Source organism: Vipera berus (assembly GCF_964194415.1).
Source record: "Vipera berus genome assembly, chromosome: 2".
NCBI lineage: Eukaryota > Metazoa > Chordata > Lepidosauria > Squamata > Viperidae > Vipera > Vipera berus.
In genome coordinates, this window is record NC_138203.1 from 169,797,220 (window position 1) to 169,824,402 (window position 27,183).

Genomic DNA, 27,183 nt, shown 5'->3' on the forward strand with positions numbered 1-27,183 from the left:
TACAGGCAACTGGTTCCAAAGGGCAGGCGCACCCACAGAGAAGGCCCTCCCCCTGGGTATTGTCCGCCGGCAATCTTTTACCGGCGGTACCCTGAGAAGACCCTCCCTGTGGGTGAGTATGAGGATAGGTTAAAATAGTATCCAATAACTGAAAGAGAATCTAATCACAAATATACATGGGTGATAATTTTAAAGATAAACGTACAATTTGTTGTTTCAGCATATGTTAAAACTATAATTTGTGTTATGTCAGATGGACATATTTGCAGGAGATATACTGTATCTAGAAACTTCCTCATACATTATCCCAGAAATTCTTCAAATAATCTCAGGATCATTGGCGGATTATGTGATTGGAATAGGAGAAAAAGCTAAGGTGGATTTAATTTTATTACTATTCTAATAGGAGGCCATCAGGAAAATCCCAGTGCTATAGGCTAGAATTAGGAAGTTTAAAATATATCCTTAAAGAAAGCAGGAGGATATTAACAGCTGAATGTTGCCCCAACTCCGTTATAGATCTGTCAATGATGTAAGCAGGAATAAAGCTTGACTTGGAGGACACTTAACTTTAAAATAAACAAAGGAAAGGTGGTTTAATTCCTATCACTTCTAGCTAACTAGAATAATTTTCTGTATCTGGCATGAGTAGTAGTGATTGCCTAGACTAGAGCCATTCATCTCATTCCATTCATTAATGACTTTATTTTTTTTAAAAAAAGTCTTTTAATAAATATTGTACCTAACATCATCTTAATACCATGAAAATGTGAGATACATTCTTCAACATTCGTTCATAGCAATGAAACAATTTTAATTTGTTACTGAGTCAAAGTAAATTCAAAAGTCAATCTGTGTCTATTTTAACAATATTTTCCTCTTCCATCTTTATAATAGCTCTCCTAAGCTTTGACTGTCAGATCAGAAAATAGTGTTTGATTTTCCAATGTTTCCCTTCCCCCCGCCCCCATATACCTTACAGGAGCCATGTATTCTTTGTTCAGTGCATCAAACCCAATTCCAAAAAGGTAAGAAAGTGATTTCTTTTTGCAGAACTGGAACTGAGGTGGTTGTCAGGCACTTCTAAAGGGAAAGAATTGAATATTTGTAACAAGAAAACAAAGAAATAAACCTTGGAAGTATAGGAAGAGATAGCAGCACTATTTCATTTATAAAGAGCCACTCAATCAAAACCAAGGGAAATTTGCACCTGAGTATTTGAGTTCTTTTTTAAAGCTAGAAACTTACTTTTTTTTTTAACAAGCAGCAACGAAGAACAACTGCAAATGCCAGCCAATATGTGTAGCAGGACTTGGCTGTTGCACAAAATTGCAGACAAAAAGTAACAGACAAAGCATTTTGCTCACTCAGAAGTTTATACAATGCTTTCAGCCTCATATACTGTATCTGCATCTCATTCATCCAGTTAAGTGTGTTTTCTTAATGGCATTAGCAAGAGAGAAGTAAGGAAATAACCATTACACAATGAGACATCAGCTTCGGAGAACACAAGGAAACATTAAATTAACATTAACATAAATTAAAGTTTATGCTTACCTGGGAAAGGTAGTGTGCGTTGTGAACACTGCAACTCAGTTAAGCTAGCAGCTAACCCAAAAAGGAGTTAGTTTTAGTGTGAACAGCTCTTTTTAGACTAAAGTAGCCCCTCTTACGCAGTTATAAGAGAGGTGAAGTACTTACAAAAGGAATGATTATCCAATCTACAGAAAGCATTTTTAAAATCATCCTTTCCCTACCAGCTGCTACACACACACACACACACAGAGAGAGAGAGAGAGAGAGAGAGAGAGACAGACAGACAGACAGACAGACAGACAGAGACCATAGCAGGAGAAATGGCAGGAAATGCTTTCTCAGCCTTGCCACTATTGTGAGGGCTGAAACAGTGTCTACTTCCTGACCAACCTTGATGCACAGAGGTAAGCCAAATGAGGAGATCGGATGACTTAGTTCCCTGATGCCTTGAACATGTCCAGTGGAAGAGCAAGTCATGTGTCTTAGCCTAGTTCCTTGACATTGTGAAATATTTTTCACTTTAAAACAATCCTCTTTTTTCCCATGTGTATCATGGACTTTTGGAATAGAACACTTGGTTCTGTTCCAAACATAATCAGTTTAGATCAGGGGTGTCAAACTCAATTTCATTGAGGGCCGCATCGGCATTGCGGTTGCCCTCAAGGGGCTAGGTGGGTGTGGCCTGGGTGGGCGTGGCCTACTGGGTGGGCGTGGCTAAAGTGCGTATGGCCTACTGGGTGGGCATGGCCAGCTCTACATCGTTCACATCAAGGGTGCCTATGGGGGCCTGGGCAGGAGTGGGACAGATCTGAGGGTCTCTGGCAGAAGGAGGGTCTCTGGGCCAGGGCCAAGGCAGTGGGGGCCGTTCCCTCACTGTTTCCAGGATGGCTTTGCGGGCCGCATGAAACCACTTCGCGGGCCGGATCCGGCCCCTGGGCCTTGTGTTTGACATGTCTGGTTTAGATAGTTGACTGTGTATTTTCTTTTATAAAATGAGGGGCCCGTCAGTGCACTGAGGGTGTTACCCAGTTTGGGTAATGAAACATCTGCAAGAAAACAACCAAGCTCAAGCACCAAGGACCCCTCATTTTGACCCCAGCTACAAATATTATTTTATAAAAATTGAAGAGTTGCAATTTGTAGATGCACAGTGGGTAACTATTGATGTACTGAACTTTTTCAGCTGTATTTTCTGTCTTTGATCCATTCGTCTTTTGCATGTTGATCCTAGGTGCCAGACATCTTTGATACAGAATTCGTGGCTTGTCAATTGAGACATTTGGGGATTCTAGAAGCCATTTGCCTCCACAAAGGAGGCTATCCTATCCGCCTCTCATTCCACCACTTCCTAACTAGGTATTCCTTCTCTTTGCTGTATCAGCACATAATAATTTATTTAAAGCATTTACATTCTACTTCCATTTCAATCTTTTTTGAAGTAACTTCTAGTAAAAATTCAACTTAAAAAATATTGCCTAACATATTGGAATATAATACACAAAATAATAAGCAATGAGATCAGAATAGAGACTAAAAACAGCAATGAAAAGGTTAAACTATCAGAGCCACTTTAGCATCTTGTTAAATGATCTGGGAGAATAAAAAGTATTTGCCTAGCTTTGAAAAAAGGCTTTGCTTCTGCTACTTGGGTCCCAGCCAGGAAAGTCAGGTTCAAGACCACCTTTGTCAGTTCAGAGAAGCAGAATGGGTAATATACTAGTAGAATCTGCAGCCTGCTAGTGAATCTGCAGGGCAGATAGAGATTTCTCTCTCAGCCAACATGAGAGAGAAATCTTATTATTCATTGACCTGACATTTAGCAGCAGCAGCAGCACCTGCAATCCAGAGAATAAGGCAGAATGGCTATTTCTAGGCAAGAAAACAACTTAACAAGTTACTCCTGCAAATGATATACTTTCCTCTACCTTTAATTATCTTAATTGGAGGGCCCCCACCATCCCTCTCCAAGATATGGAAGGATTCTCTCAAGACAGTTAAAGTAAACATCTGCAGTGGTTTGTGGGAATATCCTTGAGAGGCAGGAGGAGGAACAGCCACAGCCAAGCAGTGGTCAGATAAGAAATATGTTCCTCTGAAGTGCTGGGATTTATTTGTACTTTCTCTGAATATATCTTGGGAGACTAGAGTAATTTGCAAAGTGAGCATTATCCTCCTTTGTGTGTCTCAGGTATGGAGTTCTGGCTGCTCAAGGTCCCAGCTGCTTGCAGAAGAGAGATGGCTGTGCTGCCGTGCTTTCACATGTGGTGGGAGATATCTCAAAGCTTTATCAGATCGGAATCACCAAGGTAGATTGTCTATGTGCCTGCTTACTGTTTGGCTTTAGAAAGCTCAAATATGGATATTAATTTCACTGACTTGTCCTGAATTGATACTTCCTTAACTATTGCCAAAATTTAGAATGAGCCTCATGGTCATATTTTTAGTATGCTGCTTTATCGAAAAAGCTTTTCCCAGGTTCCCATTTGGATTCTCATTCTGTTCCTGGGCACAGTGGCATCCATTTTTCTCTCAAGAATTTTTTTTACATATTGCATATGGAAACATAATTGTGAGACTAGTCATCTGTTCAACACCTTATTGTCTCACTTATTTTGACTCTTAGACTACTGGTAAAAGATTATTAGTTGAACAAAGAGCTATAAATATATTTTTATTGTTTTATTGCATTCTATTTCTTTCACTGTCCTTGACGATCAAGGTGAATCATTAATCAAACTGGTAAAATGTAGATGCCTTGAACATGAATACAGTTAAATATTTTGATGTCCTAAGAGTCATCGTACTTCATGAGTGGAATAAAGATTGTTAAAATTAATTCAACAACTTCTTCTTTCCCTTGTTTATCACTTGTGTTAGACAAGACAGTGAGGGTGTGAAAGTTACCTATGTGTTAGGTAACCTCCCATTTTTTTGCCCCCAAACAATAGCTTTTGGCTACTGTTTCAGGTGTTCTTGAAAGAAAAGACATGGCAGATGCTAGAGAAGGAGCGAAATAAAAAGTTGACATGGGCCATTGTCACCCTCCAGCGCTCTCTCCGAGGGCTCATCCACCATCGGCAGTTTCAGGCCTTCAGGCAGAAAATCACAGTGATCCAGGCTCACTTCCGAGGTTATCTGGCAAGGTCAGGAAACAATAATCAAGCAGGCGTGGCTCATACAATACTCCTAATATTGGAGGAAATTCCATTGACTTTTGATGTCAGCTGGTAGATTTACTGACACCAATGAGTTATAGCAGCTTTACCCAACAGAGGTTTTTAAAGTCCCACACTTACATTTTGTTTTCTAACTTTACCCTTTCTTTGTAACCTTCAGAAAACGATACCAAAGACTGAGGAAAACTCTGCTACACTTTGGGGTGGCCGTACTTCTTTCTGGGAACCTGGTTCACAAAATGAGGGAAGGCAAGGTAACAAAATTATGGGCAACGAGTTGGGGAAAGTTTAAGATAACCCACTTCCTGATGGGCCACATTATCACCAGCGAGTAAAATTCAGAAGAAAGAGAACAATCCTGAGGGCAAATAAGCAGCCATTTATTCAACAATTGTTAGAGCCCAACTTACCTAAAAGAGGAATCCTGGACAACATTTTACAAATTTTTTATAGAAATTAGAGGGGTGCAGGTAGGAAATACTAGGAATCTGATTTGTTGGCTGTTTTTTGGGGAAGTCAGTCAGGTCCTGCTCCTACTTGCGGTTACTTCTGTTTTTAAGCCCTTTCAGGAAGGCACCATTCAGGGGAAGCCCATTGTTAAGGAAATGAATTTTAAGGTAATAATCAGAGGAATGTCTCTGATTGATGGTGGACCTTGAAGTTTCACTGTGTTGCAATTTCTTTGTTAAGGCTGCCCTTGTGCTATGGGCTGGAGTGGATGCTTTTATTCTTTGTCTTAGATGGGATTGCAGCAGGCTTGGTCTGGGGGCCTGACAAAGGGAGGATCAGTTGTATCTGATAGGATTAGGCAAAGGCAGGAGCTGGGTTTGATCTGCTCATGTCCAAAAGACAAGGAAGGGTCTCAGAGGGGTGCAGCCTCCATTTTATATGCTACCTTTATTTTCTCTGTCACAAAAAAGCTCTTTTAATAGAAGGAAGCAATAAAACTTTGCTGTGAGCAGGAGAAACATTCTGCAGGGGAGCATTATGGGGAATAGGGTAGATAAAGGAATCGCTCTTTCCCATCCTCCCAAATGTTGCCAGAATATGCCACTACCTTATCTATATCATTAGCATTCTGTGGTGAAAAGATCCCAAGTTGTGTATAGTTGATAGGTCCAGATGGGCGTAGCAAAACTATATATATATATTTGTTGTTAGTTGCGAAGTCGTGTCCGACCCATCGCGACCCTATGGACAATGTTCCTCCAGGTCTTCCTGTCCTCTACCATCTTCTGGAGTCCATCTAAGCTCACGCCTACTGCTTCGGTGACTCCATCCAGCCACCTCATTCTCTGTCGTCCCCTTCTTCTCTTGCCCTCAATCTTTCCCAGCATTAGGCTCTTCTCCAGTGAGTCCTTCCTTCTCATTAGGTGGCCAAAGTATTTGAGTTTTAGCTTCAGGATCTGGCCTTCTAAAGAGCAGTCAGGGTTGATCTCCTCTAGGACTGACCGGTTTGATCGCCTTGCAGTCCAAGGAACTCGCAGGAGTCTTCTCCAGCACCATAGTTCAAAGGCCTCAATTCTTTGGCGCTCAGCCTTTCTTATGGTCCAGCTTTCACTGCCATACATTGCAACTGGGAAGACCATAGCCTTGACTATACGCACTTTTGTTGACAGGGTGATGTCTCTGCTTTTTAGTGTGCTGTCTAGATTTGCCATGGCTTTCCTCCCGAGGAGCAAGCGTCTTTTAATTTCTTGGCTACAGTCCCCATCTGCAGTGATCTTGGAGCCCAGGAAAATAAAATCTGTCACTACCTCCATTTCTTCCCCATCTATTTGCCAGGAATTGAGAGAGCCGGATGCCATGATCTTGGTTTTCTTAATGTTTAGTTTCAACCCAAGTTTTGCACTCTCCTTCTTCACCCGCAACAAGAGGCTCTTTAGTTCTTCTTCACTTTCTGACATTAGAGTGGTATCATCTGCATATCTTAGGTTGTTGATGTTTCTTCCGGCAATCTTAATTCCAACTTTTGATTCATCTAGCCCTGCCTTTCTCATGATGTGCTCTGCATATAAGTTAAATAGGCAAGGAGACAGTATACAGCCTTGCCGGACTCCTTTCCCAATTTTGAACCAATCAGTGGTTCCGTGTCCAGTTCTCACTGTTGCTTCTTGGCCCGCATATAGATTTCTCAAGAGACAAATAAGATGGTCTGGTATGCCCATCTCTTTAAGGACTTGCCAGAGTTTGTTATGATCCACACAATCAAAGGCTTTAGCATAGTCAATGAAGCAGAAGTAGATGTTTTTCTGGAACTCTCTAGCTTTCTCCATGATCCAGCGTATGTTAGCAATTTGATCTCTAGTTCCTCTGCCTCTTCGAAATCCTGCCTGTACTTCTGGTAGTTCTCGATCCACATACTGCTGGAGTCTAGCTTGTAGAATTTTAAGCATAACTTTACTAGCATGAGAAATGAGTGCAATGGTGCGATAGTTTGAACATTCTTTGGCACTGCCTTTCTTTGGAATTGGAATGTAAACTGAATATATATATATATATATATATATATATATATATATATATATATATATATATATATATATATATATATAATCTGTTTTCTGAGGTTTTCGCGGGTGTTCGTATGTGGATCTTTGGTTATTCGGGTTTTTCCCCGCGTAGAACTAAAAGTGTAGGAGCGACGTTTCGACGGAATCCCATCCGTCATCATATATATATATGGATCTTTGGTTATTCGGGTTTTTTCCCGCATAGAACTAAAGGTGTAGGTGCCCCTACACCTTTAGTTCTACACGGGGAAAAACCCGAATAACCAAAGATCCACATACGAACACCCGCGAAAACCTCAGAAAACATATATATATATATATATATATATATATATATGTATGTATGTATGTATGTATGTATGTATGTATGTGTGTGTGTGTGTGTATACACACACACACACACACACACATCATCGTCTTTGTACATAAACAATCAGTACTTGAATAACTTTTAGAGTGTGCATATTATGATTATAAAATGACATCCTTGGAACTTAACATTGGAACACTTTACTAGGTGGGCTTCTTGGGAAGTTGTATGCTAAATGAAACTTCTGAACTGTGATTCTGTTACTTTGGGCTTTTAATCAAGTATAGAGAACCTTGGTTTATATCAAAGGTGCACACCTGATACATGGGGCAAAAGTGCAAAGTTAGCATAAGAAACCAATCTTTATTTCCCTTTTCCCTTGAGATGACTACTTCTAGTAAAAGTCACTGGGAGTCAGGAAGTGTACAAAATTAATTTTTAAAAGAGAGAGAGAGAGAGAGAGAGAGAGAGGGAGGGAGGGAGGGAGGGAGGGAGGGAGAGAGAGAGAGAGAGAGAGAGAGAGAGAGAGAGAGAGAGAGAGAGAGAGAGAGAGAGAGAGAGAGAGAGAGAGAGAGAGACCTGGCAAAAATTGACTGATATTCTCAGGTAATATTGTATAATTCAAAGCTGTGGCATTAAATTACATACCGTATTATGTGAGTGGATTTTTCTTTCAGATTTCTCTCTTTTATGAATCCCTTTCACAGTCTGTTCAGGGATTCCCGCCCCCCACTCCCCAAAGTAAACAGGGGAGGGCATGGGGAAGGAAGAATCTGTTCTTCCATTGATCAGTTAATATATGGATATAATTAAACAAAATGCAATAATTGCCAGAAAAGGTCCCAAGAAAATGTCCACTGCAGGCCTAGCTTGTTCTGGAGTTTTAACTTCAGTTCCTAGCCTAGGTGTGTGTTCTGCATCTATTCTTCCCTCTTTTAATGGCTCCCTGTGATTCTGTGCTAGGAAAAAAGCAAAGTTCTACCCTTTACTTCCCCATCCCTACCCTCTGTGTTTAGTGTATGACATAGAGATTTTTATGGGAGAATTACAATAAAAGGTCTCAAAGTTCACTATTAGCGTCGCAGGCCCTCCCTGTTCATTTTCCTCCTATTGATACTGCGTTGGGTGGACTTTAGCACTCTTTTAAGTCTTAACCAGGCAGCTAGTTGTATCTGTTAACTGCCACTCAAAAACCAGGCTGTGGGGAAGAAGAGGAAAAATACTCAATATATCACTTAACAGCAAAACTGGTAAGTACCTTTGGGGAACATGGGTTTATAAACAGAAAAGACAAAGCCAGGGAGGAGCTGATTATTGTAGTTCAATCCATCACTCTTTGGAGGAAAAAGAAACACGATGCGTCTTTTCCAGAACTAGTTAAAATATTTTCAGTCATCCTCTTCAGGTGCTTGAATAGTAGAGGAGACAGATGAAATGAATACCGCTTCTGAGTTAAACTGGCAGTTGCAGTTACATACATCATTTATAATATTATGTTAATTCAGTTACTAGTGAATAAACAGAGCTTGGGATTTAATGGTAATGAGCAAAGTATTCTGTATAGGTATGTGTGTGTGTGTGTGTGTGTAAAGGTAAAGGTAAACGTTCCCCCGCACATGCATGCTAGCCGTTTCCAACTCTAGGGGCCGGTGCTCATCTCCATTTCAAAGCCGAAGAGCCAGCACTTGTCCGAGGACATCTCCGTGGTCATGTGGCCGGCATGACTAGACGCCAAAGGCGCACGGAACGCTGTTACCTTCCCACCATAGTGGTCCCTATTTTTCTACTTGCATTTTTACGTGCTTTCGAACTGCTAGGTTGGCAGAAGCTGGGATGAGTAACAGGCGCTCACTCTGTTACGCGGCACTCAGGATTCAACCCGCCAAACTGCCAACCATCTGATCAACAAGCTCAGCGTCCTAACCCACTGAGCCACCATGTCCCATATGTGTGTGTGTGTGTGTGTGTGTGTGTGTGTGTATCTGTATCTGTATCTGTATCTGTATCTGTATCTGTATCTGTATCTGTATATGTATATGTATATGTATATGTATATGTATATGTATATGTATATATGTATGTATATATACTTTGAGCATTTAAAACTTCCAGGAGCTTCATATACCAGATATTGTAGGAGACAGGAGGCTAGCTTTGATGGACAATCATTTTTAAGGTTGTATTTTGTAAATCAAGTAGGTAGATAGTTGTTGTGTTAGCCTGAAAAGTTTTAACACACATTTCATTCTTAGAAACCTTGCAGGCGATTTAACAGCGATTTAAAATTCCCTCCTCAAAATTAGGCAAATTAATGATTTGGGGTCATAAGCATTTTGTGACAACTGTGTAAGGACTATTGGTGGATCAGAACAGTAGCAGATAAATTCTGCCTTCCAAACATAGCACTAGTTTCTGTAGTATAGTGGCATACAGCAATACAACAATATTATAGCTCAAACGTAATCTGCAAGATGTGATGGAGGCTTGTGTGCCCTAGTGGAACGTCTCAGAGTCCCAATCACTTTGTGGTCTACCAGCTTACCCAGTGGGCTGGGTAGATTTGTGCCCCTTTGTGCTCCTGAGTCAGGGGGATTAGATACTCTCTGGCTGGCCTCTCCAGGTTGGCCCACCCCAGAGTCAGACTGATCAGCAGAGTAGGCGCAACGGTTGCTGAAGTTTGGATGGCTTGCTCTTTCAGGGGATCCATGTTGCATTCCAGGACTCCCCACTTCTCCCTCTGGTTCCACCTCAGTTATGAAGACCTGAAATTCAGCAGCAGTGAATTGAGCCCCATTGTCTGAAACTAAGACATCTGGCAACCCATGTGTGGCAAAGTGTTTTCTCAGCACCTGGATGGTCCTAGCAGTAGTCATGTTAGGAACTGGAATTACTTCCAGCCATTTGGAGTGGCTATCCACTACTATAAGGAAGAGTTGTCCCTGAAAGGGCCCAGCGTAGTCTATGTGAATCCTAGACCATGGAGTGTGCGTTTCCTCCCACCTGTGAATTGGAGCCTGTGGCATTTCAGGCCTAGATTGCTGGCATGTATAACAACCATGGACTTGTGCCTCAATGTCCTTATCAAGGCCAGGCCACCAAAGGTAGCTTCTAGCTAAAGCTTTCTTTCTGACAATGCCTGGATGGCCTTCATGTAATGACTGTAAAACCCTGTTTCTTAGGGAAGTGGGAATTATTGTTTCCCCATAAAATGCACCCCTTGTGGGCAGATAACTCATGCCTTCTGACAAAACAGTTCTGAAATTCAGAACCTGGGCTTTTATCCAACCAGCCCATGTATACCCATGACAATACTCTACTAAGTATTTTATCTGTGGCAGTTTCAGCAGCAATGTCCCCTGTATGGAGGGGAAATTCAAGTATGTCCTATATGGACAGTATTCTAGCAGCTGGAGCCAGATCTGGTTCCATTAGTGGCAGTGGTAGTCTGCTGAGGCCATCAGCATGGTCCATTTCTTTGCCCAGTTTGTGAATCAATTTAAAAGTGTATGCAGATAAAAAATAGACCATGTCAGCATTCTTGGAGAAAGTATGGGGGGGGGGGTTTGTTTGTCTGTTGTGAAAAGTCCCAACAGAGGTTTGTGGTCTGTAAAGACCATGAAGTCCCTGCCATATAAATAGTCATGGATTTTTTTAAATTCCAGCAACGATGGCTAGGGCCTCTTTGTTAATCTGAGCATAGTTGAGCTCAGCAGAGGACAATGTCCTTGAGTAAAATGCTATAGGAACCTGTGTTCCATTTTTTTCTATGTGGCTTAAAACTGCCCCCACCCCATAGGAAGATGCATCACATGCAAGACATAGTGGTTTAGACTCTTTGTAATGAGTTACAGTGGACTTTTCTGACAATAGTGCTTTTAAGTCCTGGAAACTTTTTTCATGTAAGTTAGTCCATTTCCATGGAGCTTTCTTATCTAGGAAGCCTGTGAAGGGGCTCTGCTAGTGCGGCCTTATGAGGTAGAAATGTGTGGTAGAAGTTTAGGCGGCCCAAGAATGCTTGTAGCTCTCCTTTGGATTTGGGCCTAGGAGCCATTTTAATGGCCTTCACTTTAGAATCAGCAGGGTGAATGCCGTTAGCATCAATTCGGAAACCCAGGAATTCTGTTGAAGGAACCCCAATACTACACTTGCTTTTTTAAATTTGAGGCCTGCTTCGTGAAGCCTCTGCAAAACAGGCCTGAGCCTACTGACTAACAGTTCTGAGGATTTCCCTGCAATGAGAACATCATCAAAATAAGGGCAGATGCCCTGAATACCCTTAAGTGTACGCTCCATGATTCCCTGGAAAAAGCCCGGTGCAAGACTAAACTGTAAGCGTTTAACTTTGAAAGCCCCCCTGTGAGTCACAATCATCTGAGCCGCTGCTGTGGCCTCATCAACCGGCAATTGCTGATAGGCCTGTGCTAAATCAAGTTTAGCAAAAATAGTACCCCCTTGCAAGGGGGCTAAAATGTGGTTGACTACTGGGACTGGGTAAGCGTGTTGCTTGAGGGGTTTATTTAGAGTGCATTTATAGTCAGTGCAAATGCGAATTTCCCCATTGGCTTTAAATGGAGTGACTATAGGAGTTTCCCACTCCCCACCATCAACAGGCTATAATACGCTCTGTTCTACAAGCTTATCAATTTCTGAATCAATTTTATGTTTAAAGGCAAAGGGGACCCTACGAGGCTTAACTCTGATTGGAACTACGTTGGGATCTATCTTAAATGAGATAGGCGGGCTTGTGTATGTTCCTAGGGTTGAATCAAAAACATCTGCATAGTCCTCGCATACTGACGCGAGGTCTGCAGTTTATACCAGCAATCTGAATACCTAAGGCATCAACCAATCGAGTCCAATGAGACTCGTTCTCTGGCCTCCTACTACTATTACATCCAGGTGCCCCCCAAACCCCTTAAATTTTACCATCAAAGTGGCTTCTCCCTTAACTTTAACGTGAGCATTTTGAAAATCAGTTAGGATTATATCTGAGGGTCTTAGTTTGGCCCAATTGTTACTGCGCTTACACACGAAGTTAAAAGTGTCTTGAGAAATAATTGAGACTGCAGAGCCAGAGTCCAATTCCATCTTACATGGAACTCCTTGTAGCTCTACCATGAGCTTAAGTTTGGGTTTGAGGGGGCGTCGAGCCCCAGTGCGGAACACGCTTCTACAGCTTCTGAAAAACCCCACACTAACTGGACCCTGGGCCCCAGTACCTCTCCTAGTCAGTTCTTCTGACTGGTGTTTGTGTTGTGTATGTAAATAGTTATGTAAATAGTTAGCAATAAGCCATGGAAGAGATTGCAAACACGGTGCAGATTTGCAAGGGTAAAAGCGGGAAAATAAGGTGCACTCATTGGACGCCACAACCAAGGAGCGGGAAAAGAGACTGTTCCTATTGGTTACCGTTCAATCGCTGTCTCTATATAAGGTTGCAACATTTGACAGTTGACAGTTGACTTTGTGTATTCAATAAACTCGTTAGTGTTAACCACTCTGAGTCCTCGTCAATTCGAACCAAACAGTTTGGGTGGCCGGTCTCTCTGTTGGGCTCTGCAAACCACTGCAATGTGGCCTGTCCTTCCGCAAGTTCTGCACGTGGCTGATCAGAATCTGCAATTGGCACGAAAATGGTTGCCACCGCACCCCTTACATCTCAGTAAGAGAACTGCCTTGTAATTGTCCTCTTGCTGCTGGCTGTTGTGGTGTTGTGCGTTGGGTTGCTTTTGGAGTCTGTTGATTTCAGGCTCTTCTTTCTCAGACGATTCATCGGTGCATTTGGTGTCCTCAAGGTGGACAGTTTCTACAAACTTTGTTGTTTTGGTGGGCTGTACTGTTTGAACTGCGCCCTCGGTGGCTTCGTCGGCCATCACTTCGTCTTGTGCTTCAAAAAACGTTAAGTTTGGTCTAGCAAAGAGTCTCTGCTGAAGCGTTCTGTCCCGTAGGCTGCAGACGAGCCGGTCTCGTAGTCACTCTTCTAAATTTGAAAATTTGCAAAGGCGTGTGGCCTGCCTCAGGGCCGCTATGAACTCTGAAGCTGATTCACCAGGTTGCTGCACTCTTTGATCGAACTTGAACCGCCAAGCCATTTCAGACATCTTGGGCTGAAAATGTCCGGTTAGCTTCTTTTTGAGGTCTGCGTAGGAGACTGCTTCAATCGGTGTCAGCGCGAAAAGGTTCTCAGCCAAATCAAAGGTTGCTGGGCTGCACACACAGAGTAGCGTTGCGGCCTTCAGTCCTTCTTCCGCGATCTGATTAGCCCTGAGGTAGTTCTCTACCTGGGATAAATATGATGGCCATTCCTCCGGGTGCTTCACGTCAAATTCTCAAAGTTTCCCGACCTTCGGCATTCTTTCTTTGCTGGTTCCTGCGTTTCTTTCCGAATCCTGCTTTCCAGGCTCAGGGAATGAGTCCACTGAGCACAAGGTCGCGTAGCTTGCTAGCCGACCTTGAGAGGGGGAGGGGGAAATGCCTTTTCCCTCCAGACTTCGACTCTTTTTTAGTGAGCAGGATCCCGCCCTCATCTCCAGTGTTAAATAGCGGGGTTTTTGGCGCAGGAATGAAGACGAGGTAGCTGAGTACAGGGAAACTCATATTTTATTTCATGCAGAATCTGTACTGAGCAAATGGCTGCAACTAGCCGCAATATATAGTCTATCCCCTAGGCAGCAGCCAATCAGTTTGAAGCAACCATTGCTGCCTAGGGATAGCCAATTGCAGCGCTGGAGACTTGTAGTCTGGGTTGCTGGAGAGCCGTTAGCTCCAGCAACCCACGTGGTATTACTATGAGCCCAGTACATAACAAAACTGATAGCTAATTTTTTGTTGCCCAGGCCCAGAATGGACTTCTGGAAGCAGCATCCACACAGAGAACTGGCTGTTCACATATTTGAATCCCAGCACTGATTTTACCCAAACATAGCAGTCCTTGTTACTAATTAAAGCAACCATAACTTTGTTCAGGCTTCCATGTGAACCTGAACCTAGAATGGCTACAGTAAGAATCACTTTAATATGTCCAAATGATCTTTAAATCATGCTTAGCCTTCTAAATTAAGTATAAGGGGGAGGAAGCAAAACATTATAGTTCAGGTTTACAGAAATTACCATAAAGTAGAGTATTGTTCCAGTCTAGCTTTACTTCAGTGAGAAGGATTAGAATATATTGGACTGAGTTATTCTTGGGACCACAGTCCCACGGCCATGCTAGCCCTATTGGGCTATTGGGAGCTGGAATTCAGCAATTCATCTATAGGACCAAAAGTTCACCCCTCCTGCATCAAATGTCAACTCAAGCATACAATCCAGCTGATGGTAGCTCCTATTCCTGTTACACTTTCCCCCTGAACAGTCTTTGAGGAAGAGATCCACTTCTTTTTTGAACTGGGTGCTCGCTTTTAATGAATAAAGATGTTGCTAGGAAGATTTATTTGTATGTGGATTAAAATTCTATGGATAAGGGTGGTGGATGTATACATACAGCATTGTCACAACAGTACTAAAGTAAGAGTGCACACATTGCTAATTGTGAAAGTAAAAGCAATTTGGAAGACAAGCCAGGGTGAGGGAAGAGAGGAAATAAGGTTATGGAAATTGGAATAAATGTATATGCTGCAATATAAATCTATATAATTTACAAAAAACAAAGAGTTTATTTCTCTTTTTCATAATGCTATGATTTTTTTTGAAAGAGTCTAGCTTGATCATGCATACTGTTTTTTGTTTAACTCTCCTTGTTGCAGAGGTCTGAAGACAGAAAGCAGAGAAACAAGGCACTGATCAAAAGTACTGAAGGGAGCAGGAGTTGCCTGGAAATGGTAGGTTAAGTTCATAAAGTACAGGATGTCATCAGACAACACCCAAAACTCTACATGCATACATTTATTATTGTGCATTGCTGGATCATCTGCCGAAGAGCAAACATTCTCTCTCTCTCTCTCTCTCTCTCTCTCTCTCTCTCTCTCTCTCTCTCTCTCTCTCTCTCTCTCTCTCTCTCTCTTCCAATTTCTATGCATGATGGTACTTAGCATGCAAAGACAATTATTTGTTTGACTTGTATGGCCATCCGTTAAAAACACAGTTCAAGGTGGCTCACAACAATTATATACAATTAAATATAAAACAATAAAAGCAAAAAAAAACAAACCACCCAAGGGCGGAAATAAAAACCTGGCCCCACAACCACTCTCCTTCAACGAAGCCAGTGCCATTACCTCCCAGCTCTGACTTCATCTGATCCCAGGCCTTAAGGGATGAGCCAGCAATTCAAGAGTGTCTAGAAGGCAAGGAGGGCATGGGGGTCTGTTAGATCTTTAGGGGTGGAGTATCCCAAGGCTGTCATGGAAAAGAAACATTTCCTAGGTCCCTCTACATGGCAATATTTAAGGGAAGGGACCCGGAACATGTATGTTTTATAGACTATCTGGCAAAATGGCAGAATGGGTAGATGCCCTCAGGGAGAGGTGGACTGGAGGCTCTAAATTGTCTTTTTTACTTTCCAAACTGTTAGGCTGAGTTTAGGGCCCACTTCCAAAATACTTTATCCACTCTCTGTTAAGTAACTTTGGAGATTAGCCAAAGTACTAAAATCTGAATTTTAAGAGATTTTCTGTCAATTAAATGTTCTTGTGGAAAACTCTTATCATAATTGTAATAATCAGATTTTGATCTTAAGCTCTGTAGATTATTGTTTAAAAACACAAAGGATAGAAACAAATATATGTTTATGTTGTTATAGTATGGCATACTATAGTATATAGTATATCCTATTCCTCATTAATTTTTCTTGTAGGAGTAGTTTAGTAATTTACTGCTTGTGCAAGGGGTTTGTCCAACTGGTGGACACAACCACATATTGAAGCCTCGCTCCTTTGTATATGTATAAAATATCAAGACACATAGAAAGAGCCAAGGCTTTAATCCATGGTTGTTCCCTTTCATTGCAGACTTTCTGAGTGGATCGATTTTATGTTGGATAAGATATCTTGACATGACTTGCCCACAGATTAATGTAACATAACATTGACAAATGCAGCTGTTTTGGGAGTAAGATGCTTTGACAATAGTTCATACTCTGATCACCTTGCACTTGAATTACTGAAGTGCACTATCCTTGGAAATGCCCTTGGCATTCAAAATGAGGACCCAGATTGTTGGGGGCAATAAGCTGACTTTGTAATAATGCCGCCTGCCCCCCCCCCGAAAGCCCTAATAAGCAGGCATATACATAGAATGAAGGCTATTGCTAAGCACATTGATTTGTGCTTTAGATTGTAAGCCGCCCTGAGTCTTCGGAGAAGGGCGGGATATAAATGGGATTGAAAAAAAACCACCCTGCAATTATTGCAGAATGCAATAACATACGTGCTGATGAGTGAGAAGCATGTCAGCAGAACTCTTGTTCTAAGAGCTGGCAAGTTATTTCAGACGATCATTGTATCATTCCAGCAAGTGTTGTGTTGAACTGATGCAATAAAATATTCTTCCCTTGAGCAATTATTAGCAGTGTGTGTGTTTGTGTGTGTGTGTGTGTACACGCGCGTGCCTTTTTGACTTCTGGTGACTTCCTGTGCTAGTCCCTGCAGTTTCCTTGCAAAAATTTTGCCATTGGCTTCTTCCTAGAGCGGAGAGGGAGGATCTGGTCACCCAGCTAGCTTTGTGCCTAAAGCAGGGCTAGAACACACCATTTCCTGGTTTCTATTCTGGTGGCTCTCTTAGCCGTGTGTAGCCACAAGGAAATGGAATGTATTTTACAGCTTTACGGTGCCAACAGTATGAATTAACATGCTCTGTACTAAGTTGCATATTAGTCATTGTACCCTGATTTGATTTGTGAATGGATTTGTAATGTCTTTAGTATTTAACAGGAAGATAAAGACTGCTTTAAGCAGAGCAACCCAAGTAAGCTTTAATTAGACAGCCATTTTCACTCCTTACAAGAGCAACGAGAAGGTAACAGAATAACGGAGTTGGAAGTCTTGGAAGCCTTCTAGTCCAAACCCCTGCTCAAGACACATAGAAAGAGCCTTGGTGGAGCAGTGGGCTAATGCCTCCTTAAGTAACACCAGCTGCCTGCAATTAGTGCAGGTTCGCATCCCACCAGGCTCAAGGTTGACTCAGCCTTCCATCCTTCCGAGGTAGGTAAAATTAGGACCCAGATTGTTGGGGGCAATTAAGCTGACTTTGTAATAATGCCGCTGGGGGGGGGGGCGAAAGCCCTAATAAGCAGGCATATACGTAGAATGAAGGCTACTGCTAAGCTTGTAAGCCGCCCTGAGTCTTCGGAGAAGGGCGGGATATAAATGGAATAAAAATAAATAAAAATAAAATAAATAAAGAAGGAAACCCTGTATCATTCCAGACAAATGGTTGTCCAGTCTCCTCTTAAAAACCTCCAGTTTTAGAGCACCCACAACTTTTGGAGCAAGTCATTCCACCAACTAATTATTCAAGTGTCAGGAAATTTCTCCTTAGTTTTAGGTTGGTTCTCTCCTTAATTAGTTTCCATCCATTGCTTCTTGTCCTGCCTTCAGGTGCTTTGGTCTATAAGGCACTATCTCCTGTTTGCATCCTTTCTGTGATAGAAATAGAGATAAAAACATCACTAACACATAATGCAGTAGAGACAGCTCAGATCCACCTCTGCTTACACTGCTTCAATTTAGAAGTGATCAATTGATCTGATCAGCAGTCTACCATCTGTGGGGCTGGATTATAACAGGAACCTGTTCTCTCAACAGCTCACATGATGCCGAATGTTGCAACTGTCAACATCGTGGCTTAGGATTGTAAAAATAACTTTAAATCGCTAAAAAAAAGTTTTATGAGCCACGAATCCAAAATATATGGAAAATTCAGTAAGTAAGCAGGAAAAAAGCAGTTATTAGAAGAAGCTAAATTGACTGAAGCTTTTTCTGGGACATTTGGCAACTTACAAAAATAAATCTCGTAAGGCAGGTGCCTTTTTTCCTCCTTTCTTTAAGAATACATACACAATTCTCTGCATCATGCCAGCAAACTATTGCCTAATAGTTGATGATTTTTTTAAAAAAAATATTGTTAATGGTTTCCCCATGAATCGGATTTATGATTTATTTATATATGCTTATTACAAAAGCGAGGGTTTTAGTTTTTTTTAATTTAATCAAATGAACTGCATTTTACATGAGGAAAGGAATTAAACCAACAAAGTGCCCTTGTTGCTATTTCTTCCCCTTAGGATGTCCGACGGCTCGAAATTCCTGCTGAGCTTGCAGCTCTCCTCCGCTTGGCTCAGGGTGAGTAGAATGCCTTGCATTTGAATTAAGACCGTGTCCTTCACCTGCAGAAAGTTTTCAGTTCACTTCCAAAGAACAGGTTTAAAATAAAGCTAAAGATCCCCCAGTACTTTCCTGCAGTTCTCCAACTGCTTGAATATTTTCTAAGTACTTCAGATCCAAGTGAGGTTATTTTTATTTGATAATGTGATTTCTGATATTACAGTACATTTTAAATTTAGAAAAGTATTTAAAGGTTGGACTTAATTTGACAATCCCCAAGATACATGTGTATTCAATGTGTGACCAGTTGTAAATGAAAACTGGTTGCCAGGTGCCCAGATTGCAGTCACATGACCATGGGGATGTGTGACAGTGATAGGTGCAAGTGCAGGTTGTAAGTCACTTGTTCCAAGGCTGTGGTAAATTTGAACTGTGATTAACAGCTATTAGTTAAGGACTACCTACCGTATACAGTGGTGAATTTACAATTGATTGTGAAGGTGTTAAACTGATAGTTTTGGTTTTCTTGGTTCAAGAATAAAGATGAAGAGCCTACTAGAGAAATAAGAAGGAACTTAATCCTATAGAAGACAATGACAAACTTAGACAAGGACATGAAGGATCTCAGTGGAATGATTAAAACAATGATATTTCTAGTAATAATATGTGACTCATGAAATCTTTACTCTGAGAAAAGATGAGAGCAAGAAAATAAACATTGGATTATAAATGTGGAGATGATAATTAAGTATACTGTGGATTTCAAGGAGAACAATCAATCCATTTTGGATCCCAAAAAGGAGTAGATGCTTTTGTGATCAACAACCACAAACTCACAGATGTTTGTGAAGTATTGCCAGCAGATCACTAGGAAAAATTATTGTGCATTGGAAAGAAGATAGAAACAGAAGAACAGATATGATGTCAAACAAATCATCGGAATGCCTTTGGAGGGGCTATGCATTGAGGGGTCCTTGGTGGTCTCTGAGCTTGATTGTTTTCTTGCAAACATTTCATTATCCAAACTAGGTAACATCATCAGATAATGAAATGTCTGCCAGAAAACAACCAAGCTCGGAGAGCACCAAGGACCCTTCATTTCAACCCTGAGCTACAAATACTCTCCTTTATTGGGACTATGAATTATTTCTAGTGGCAGGTTAGAGTGGTGAGCATTTGTCCCTAAAGTCACCAAAATCAAGCCTGACTAAATGACACCTAACCAACATGTATACAGTGATGGCTTGTTTAATGCAACATCTATTCTTTTAAAAGTGTTTGTTCTACATTCAAATTCCACAGACTAAAACCAGCTTTTTAGCAAATACTTAATATGTCTTCATGTCTCAGCACTTGGACACCTTGTTTAAGCTTGGGAACTAAGAATAGTGGGACTTTGTTAATATTTAGATGGCATGACCATGGGAGAATTTCAAGACTATAGGCTAGACTGGGACGTTGAAAAACATCCTGGAACCAGATAATAACAAACTGCTGCCAAAATTGTAAGCTGCCTGGAGGTGCCTTGCAACAAGATAGGTAGCAAACAAATCATAAGTAAGTCAGTCAGTCAGTCAGTCAATCAGTCAGTCTCTGGGGGATAAACTTGACTTAAAAGAAATGTTAACTTTTTCAAAAGCAGTCTCTAATACTTCATTTCTAATGTTGAAATCACACCTGGAATACTGCTTGCTCTTCTTAAGCTTAAACATATCAAGACATGTATATGCACATAGGTCATGCAAAGACAGTCACAGTTTGGGCATCTGGTTTTTCACTCTTATGTTGGATGCTGTGCATGAATAAGCACACCTTTGAAATATAATGCTATCCTATACAAAATATTGCCTCCAGTCCACACACTGATTCTGAACTGGGGAAAAGGATCTATGGAGCATCAGACCTTTTGCAGATAATATCTCAAGCATTGTTCTCTAGGGATAATTCCTTGATACAATAATCTTCTTTGGCACTTCTCACAAATACTATTGTAAATCATTATTAAGCCCTAGGAAGCATTAAAGGGGGAAAGAAGAATATCTATACACCTTTTATAGATCAATTTATTTCACAAAAATTATGAGGAAATGGCAATCAATTACCTCACCTCTGTTTATGCTCCAGAGGCCAGAGGGAGTAAAGTCCGAAGGCAGTTTTTCAGCATCCCCCTTGGAGATACATGATGGTGATTTTCCACTGGGGGGCGCTCTTGCCTCATCCTGTCTCCTTGCTCCTTGAAGCCAAAGAGCTGTAGCATCTTCTTCCTTTCTTCCTATTGCTCTCAGGAATAGTTTTGTTGTTGTCCTAGATTTTGGCTAGTTGTCTCTCTCCCACTGCAAAATGGACATGTGAGAGAAGAGTAAAAACAGAGGCAGATGGCCAGCCAAAACCAACATTCCCTATGCCCCTCCCATTGCAGGGTTGTTTTCTGAGTTTTAAATGGTAAACATTTGCAGATCCATATACAGAAATGGATAAACAAGAGCAATTTCTTAAAGAAAGCCACAGCAGGAAACAGCCAACATTACAGGACATATCTTTCTCTCTAGGGAACTGAAATATTATTCATCATATACACTGCAGTTGTTCCCGAACTCATAAGTTGCGATGAAATAGTAAAAATCACAGTAGATAGTCCTCAGCTTATGATCACAACTGTGGCCAGAATTTCCCTCTCCAAGCAATTGTAAAGTGAATCACCCCTGATTTTATAACCCTTTTTGTCACATTTGTTAAGTGAATCACTGCAGTTGCTAAGTCAGGGGTCTTCAAACTTGGCAACTTTAAGATTTGTGGACTTCAGGTCCCAGAATTCCTCAGCCAGCAAGGGCTGGCTGAGGAATTCTGGGAGTTGAAATCCACAAGTCTTAAAGTTGCCAAGTTTGAAGACCCCTGTAGTAAGTGAATAACACGGTTGTTAAGTGAATCCAGTTTACCCTCATTAATTTGGCTTGTTTGATATCATCTGGAAAGGCTGCCTGTAGTGATCACATGACCCCTAGATGCTGCAACTATCATAAATATATGCCAAGTGCACATATTTTGATCACATGACCATGTAAAATGTTAACAGTCATAAGTACAATGTCCGATCATAAGCCATTTTATTCAGTAAAGGTGTAATGAATGGTGTTGAATGCTCATTAAACAAATGGTTGTAAGCCAAGGATTTTATGCAATTACATGGAAACCTTGTTCACCAAAATATCATTGAGTGCGTGAGCAGCCTCTTCATATTTTGTAGCAGTCATCTATAAAGCCCATTTAATTTGGACTTCAGTTACTGTTGGATTGGGGAAAAATAATTTTGTGGGCAAAGTCAGTGGGCAAAGTTCCTTGGCTGGAAAAAAAAAATCCTCTGAAATAATTAGCATCTATAAGCATGTGACGCTGTTAAGCAAAATGGTGACCCTGCAAGAATGAACAGGACAAAGCTAATAAGAATTCTAGCTCAGCCAGATAACATTTTGACGACCAAAAGGAATTTGGAAACATCACTGTGTAATACAACCTTTCTCAGCTTGATCTGTGTTAGGTAGATGACTATGGCCTAACTGGATGGGTTGGCAATATATATAAACTATGACTGTATTGTTGTAATAGAAACTGTATTGTATCACTTTAAATGTGTGATGATTGGCCAACGCTGTTTTTCCAACGGCCATAAGAGGGAGCTAGAGACATAGCTTCTTTCTCTCTGTTATTCTCTCTGTTACGTTTGCTGTTTCTTGCTGATTATTGTGGTTTGTGGGTTTGCTACTGTTTGCTAAACCTGAAGAACTGTGTTTTGACTTACGGACTGGTAAGAAGACTCTGTATTTGATAATCCTTGCTATCATCTCTTTACTCGTGTATGACCTGGACTGATTTTTTCTTGGACTGTGCTATTGTATTATTCCACAAGTAAAACTTTTTTACACACCTCAGTGTATCTGTGTGGTTGATGCGTAAACTTGACTACTCTCAGTATCCTCTTTTTCTGTGCAACCTCTTGTTAGCTCAAGAGGTACTCTGCACATCCTTATCAGTCTGCTTTATGTTGGTGGACTTCCATTCCCTAAATTCTCTGCAATTGCAATGGTGCTAATGAATTCTGGGAATTGAAGTCCATACATGTGAAGAAGTCCCCCCCACTAGGTTGAGATGGCCAGTCTGCTTATTCCTGGAGCCTGTTGACTGCAACATGTTATGTTCATACATGTAAGCATTGGTCACGGCAGCAAAGTTTTGTTGACCCAGACTTAGGGGACAGTATCAATTGTGAATAGGTGCAGATGGCCCTGCTATCTCTGGCCACTTGCAGAACCATGAATGCAAGGTCATAAAAGGACAGCAAAAGAAACACCCAATATCCTAACCCACCCAAAAGGGAACATATGGTGTCTTGGGGGAACACCCAAAAGGGAAATTTTTAGCTACTTCCGCTTTCTTCCTTCTTATCTACAGTGTGCCAGCCTTAAAGGGCGAAGTCTTTTATCTTATGTGTGTCAGCTTTGCTGGGTGAATTGCTTATGTAATCAAAGAAGGTATAAAAATAAGGCGCTTCTGATATTTGGGGCTTTTTTTCTTTTTTAGAGTAGCCCGTCTTTGTTCAGCTGAATAAAAACATAATGCTTGAAGGCAACTTCCGGTTTCCTGTATTTTTTTTTTTAATCAAGCAAAACCTCAGAACCTGCACAGCAGTTTATGGGAGATTTATCTTGCATTGCTGCCAGGGAAAATACTCGAGCATACCCCTGCACTGAAAATAACTTTTCACTTCTTGTCACAGGGGGAAGAACTTTTAACTTGTCCCTTTTCCATCTTTTTTTAGATCACAATCGCGCTCAGGATAACCAAGTCACTGAGGTGTCCCTTCCAGAAGTCAAAGCCAAGGCTACCTTCTCTCTCCCTCCTGATATAAACAACTTTCCCTTCTCTACATTTGTCAAAAATCACTTCCAGGTAAGACTGCACAGTCAGTAAACAGGTTCCCCCGATTTCCTTATGACCAGAACTATCCTTAGGATCCTTTCTTGTCTGTTGGATGGACAAAGCAGGTCATGTGAGCGAGGTGGGCTGCAGCATTGTCATCTCATCTTCCAGCCTACCGGGTGTCTAAACGCCTTCCCTTTCCCTTGGCTGTGGCTGTCGTTACATATATGTAAAAGGTCCTTTAAGCTCACGCTTGCCCATTTGCCAACAAATGCTAGTGCTAAAAATACCGATTTGGTCTAGTGGTTATGACGCCAGGCTAGAAAGCAGGAGACCGTGAGTTCAACTCCCTTAGCCTTAGCCATGAAAGACAACTGGGTGACCTTGGGCCAGTCACTCTCTCTTAGCTCAACCCACCTCACAGGGTGGTTGTTGTTGTTGTGGGGAAAATAGGAATAGGAAAGTGCGTGGGATATGATTATTTGTAAAGATAATAAAGGCGGGCTACAAATAAATACATACATCGAATGGACGCACGTGAATTTTTTTTAATGACCTAAATGCTGGTAGTGCCACACTCCCTCCATCTGTCTATCTTTGGTCCTTTGTAGGTTGTGAGTTTTCCAGCCCTTGGACAGCCCCTGAAAGAGCCTTTGACCCAACTCCAGACTGAGCACAGGCAACATGCTCTACAGCTCAACAAGCTGGTAAGAAGAAACAAAGCAGCAGCTGAACCGGCAGATCTAGCTAGAAATAGGCAACGTTCCCCCCCCCCCCGAAATGTAAACAGGTCTTGAGAGATGACGGTGATTCATGGTGGAATGTCATTCTCATTTTCTCCACTAGCTGTCCTCTTTCACCTTGACCAGGGATAGGCAACCTTAGCTCTTTTATGACTCGTGGACTTCAACTCCCAGAAGTCCACAAGTCATAAAAGAGCCAAGGTTGCCTATCCCTGCCCTTGACTTTGCATTCTTCTTAATCAAAAAGTTTAAACTGTGTTCGCATGATTTACACAGCCTGACCCTCTTTTATTTTTGTCTGCACAACACAAACAATTGAAATTCTTGGTTTATTTCTGGTCCAAGGCACCGTGAGAACCCAATCATTTGCAACTGCAGAGTTTTGTGCAAACATAACCTATGAGTTTGCTCAGAGCAAGAAAAAAACAACAGAGTTATGTCTCTTTTCATGTTTTCAAAAATGAGAATTTAAACTTTTTATTTTATTTTTGGCCCATGATGATAGGTGTAATTTAACGTCTGATGGGGGCTGTTCTTGTAATCTGCAATCTTTATTTTCAAAGAAAGTGCAAACTGCAAATCTAATGGTGCAGACGTCTGGTATTCATTTCTTTCCCCATCCTTTGCTTTTTGTAGTTTCTCACCTGATAGCATTTGGCTATTCCCTTTAAAAATATTATTCAGACTAGCAACTTAAGTTACATTTTCATGGACCAGCGTGTCTAGCTTTTTAAACTTTTGCAATATATATCCAAAAGAACTCTCTACCCCCAACTGCATGAGCTGGGATAAACTGCCAGTTTTTAAAAATAATATATTTTGGAAGTAAATATGCTACCCAATCCTTCACTTACATATATGGGACTCCATGCTTTACCTCAATGGATAAATCTTCATCCCTTCTTCATCCCCTTCTTGCAAGCTGTATAATAGTCATGCTATTGTCTTTGCCCATCTAACTGACCCATGGGAAAAACTACTTCCCTGGCTTGATCAAAAAAAATCAAATAAAATCCAGTTTAAATCAGTGCATGGTTTGTGCATGAAGGCAGATTTAACAAACTAAACTTACAAAGACTCTTGAGGTTAGAGGGACTATTTTAGGTTAGAGGGAGCTTCCAGGAGCCTCAAGGCCTTTCCAGGCTTTTACTCCTGTTCATGTAACAGAAAGATAATAATAATAATAATAATAATAATAATAATAATAATAATAATAATAATAATAATAATAATAATAATAATAATAATAATAATATGATGATGATGATGATGATGATGAAGAAGAAGTTGGAAGGGACCTTGGAGGTCATCTAGTCCAACTCCCTGCTCAGGCAGGAAACCCTATGCCACCTCGGACAAATGGCTGTCCAGTCTCTTCTTAAAAACTTCCAGTGTTGGAGCATTCACCGCTTCTGGAAGAAGGTTGTTCCACTGGTTAATTGTTCCAACTGTCAGGAAGTTTCTCCTTAGTTCTAGGTTGCTTCTCTCCTTGATTAGTTTCCATCTGTTGCTTCTTGTCCTGCCTTCGGGTGCTTTGGAGGCTTGACTCCCTCTTCTTTGTGGCAGCCCCTGAGATATTGGAACACTGCTATCATGTCACCCCTCACCCTTCTCTTCGTTAAACTAGACATACCCAATTCCAGCAACCGTTCCTTATATGTTTTAGCCTTCAGTCCCCTAATCATCTTCTCTGTACTCTTTCTAGAGTCTCAACATCTTTTTTACATTGTGGTGACCAAAACTAGATGCAGTATTCCAAGTGCGGCCTTACCAAGGCATTGCGATGTGGTATTAATACTTCACATGATCTTGATTCTTTCCCTCTGTTAATGCAGCCCAGCACTGTGTTGGGTTTTTTGGCAGCTGCAGCACACTGCTGGCTCATATTTAAGTGATTGTCCACTAGGACTCTGAGATCCCTCTCACAGTTACTACTTGTGAGCAAGGTACCCCCTATACTATACCTGTGCTTTTGGTTTTTCTTGCCTAAATGTAGAACCTTACTTTTTTCACCATTGAATTTCATTTTGTTAGATAGCGCCCAATGTTCAAGTCTGTCCAGATCCTCCTGTATCTTAAGCCTGTCTTCTGGAGTGTTGGCTATTCCTATTTTAAGTAGCTGGATGACCAGATCAGGCCCAAAATCTTCTAGACGTTAAGATTTGTAATTCAATGGCTTATAGTGGAATTTAGAAAAAAAAGTTTTCAGCAATTAAGAATAACAAGAAAGAAGTTTGTTTGTGCCTAAACTGGGCCCTGTACAAGTATCTGAGCCCCATCTTCTTTAGTCAGACATCTTCTCAGATACACATGGCTGTTCGCCAATCCTCCCTTCTTCCTACTGCTCAGTGCAGCATGGAGTCATTGGTGAAAAGAATGGGACAGTAGGAGCAGGGAGAGAAATAAAAAATAATAATCCAGTTTCTTCTGCCCTATGCAACTTCTTTGGGTATTCCCGACAAAGTCTTGCCTCTCGTCTGTTTTCACAATTTCCTCCCTGTTATGTAGAATCTTTTTTTGTCCAGAGACCACAGGATTACTTGTGATCTGATATCTAAATTATGTTTAGAACTGTGCCTAAAGGCTCAGACAACCTATGATTGAGAAACTATCATCATTAGACCTTTGATAAATGACCCTGTCCGGAAACTTTCATCTTCATTGGCATCCTTCAGTCTCGAGAGACTATGGTATGTGCTTTATATGGCCTTTAAAAACATATTGGGTAGT

General features: G+C 41.2%; 1 protein-coding gene across 1 annotated transcript in view; it reads left to right on the top strand.

Moving 5' to 3' along the window:
• Positions 1-27,183, top strand: part of MYO15B (myosin XVB) — a gene marked incomplete at its 5' end in the record, with an annotated part of 103,420 nt that overhangs the window by 27,909 nt on the left and 48,328 nt on the right. The window contains 8 exons of the mRNA XM_081319007.1: positions 983-1,028; positions 2,768-2,892; positions 3,725-3,842; positions 4,504-4,679; positions 4,873-4,966; positions 18,757-18,814; positions 23,610-23,740; positions 24,322-24,417. Of these exons, the coding sequence (XP_081175133.1) occupies positions 983-1,028; positions 2,768-2,892; positions 3,725-3,842; positions 4,504-4,679; positions 4,873-4,966; positions 18,757-18,814; positions 23,610-23,740; positions 24,322-24,417 (844 nt within the window). The remainder of the gene's footprint in view (positions 1-982; positions 1,029-2,767; positions 2,893-3,724; positions 3,843-4,503; positions 4,680-4,872; positions 4,967-18,756; positions 18,815-23,609; positions 23,741-24,321; positions 24,418-27,183) is intronic.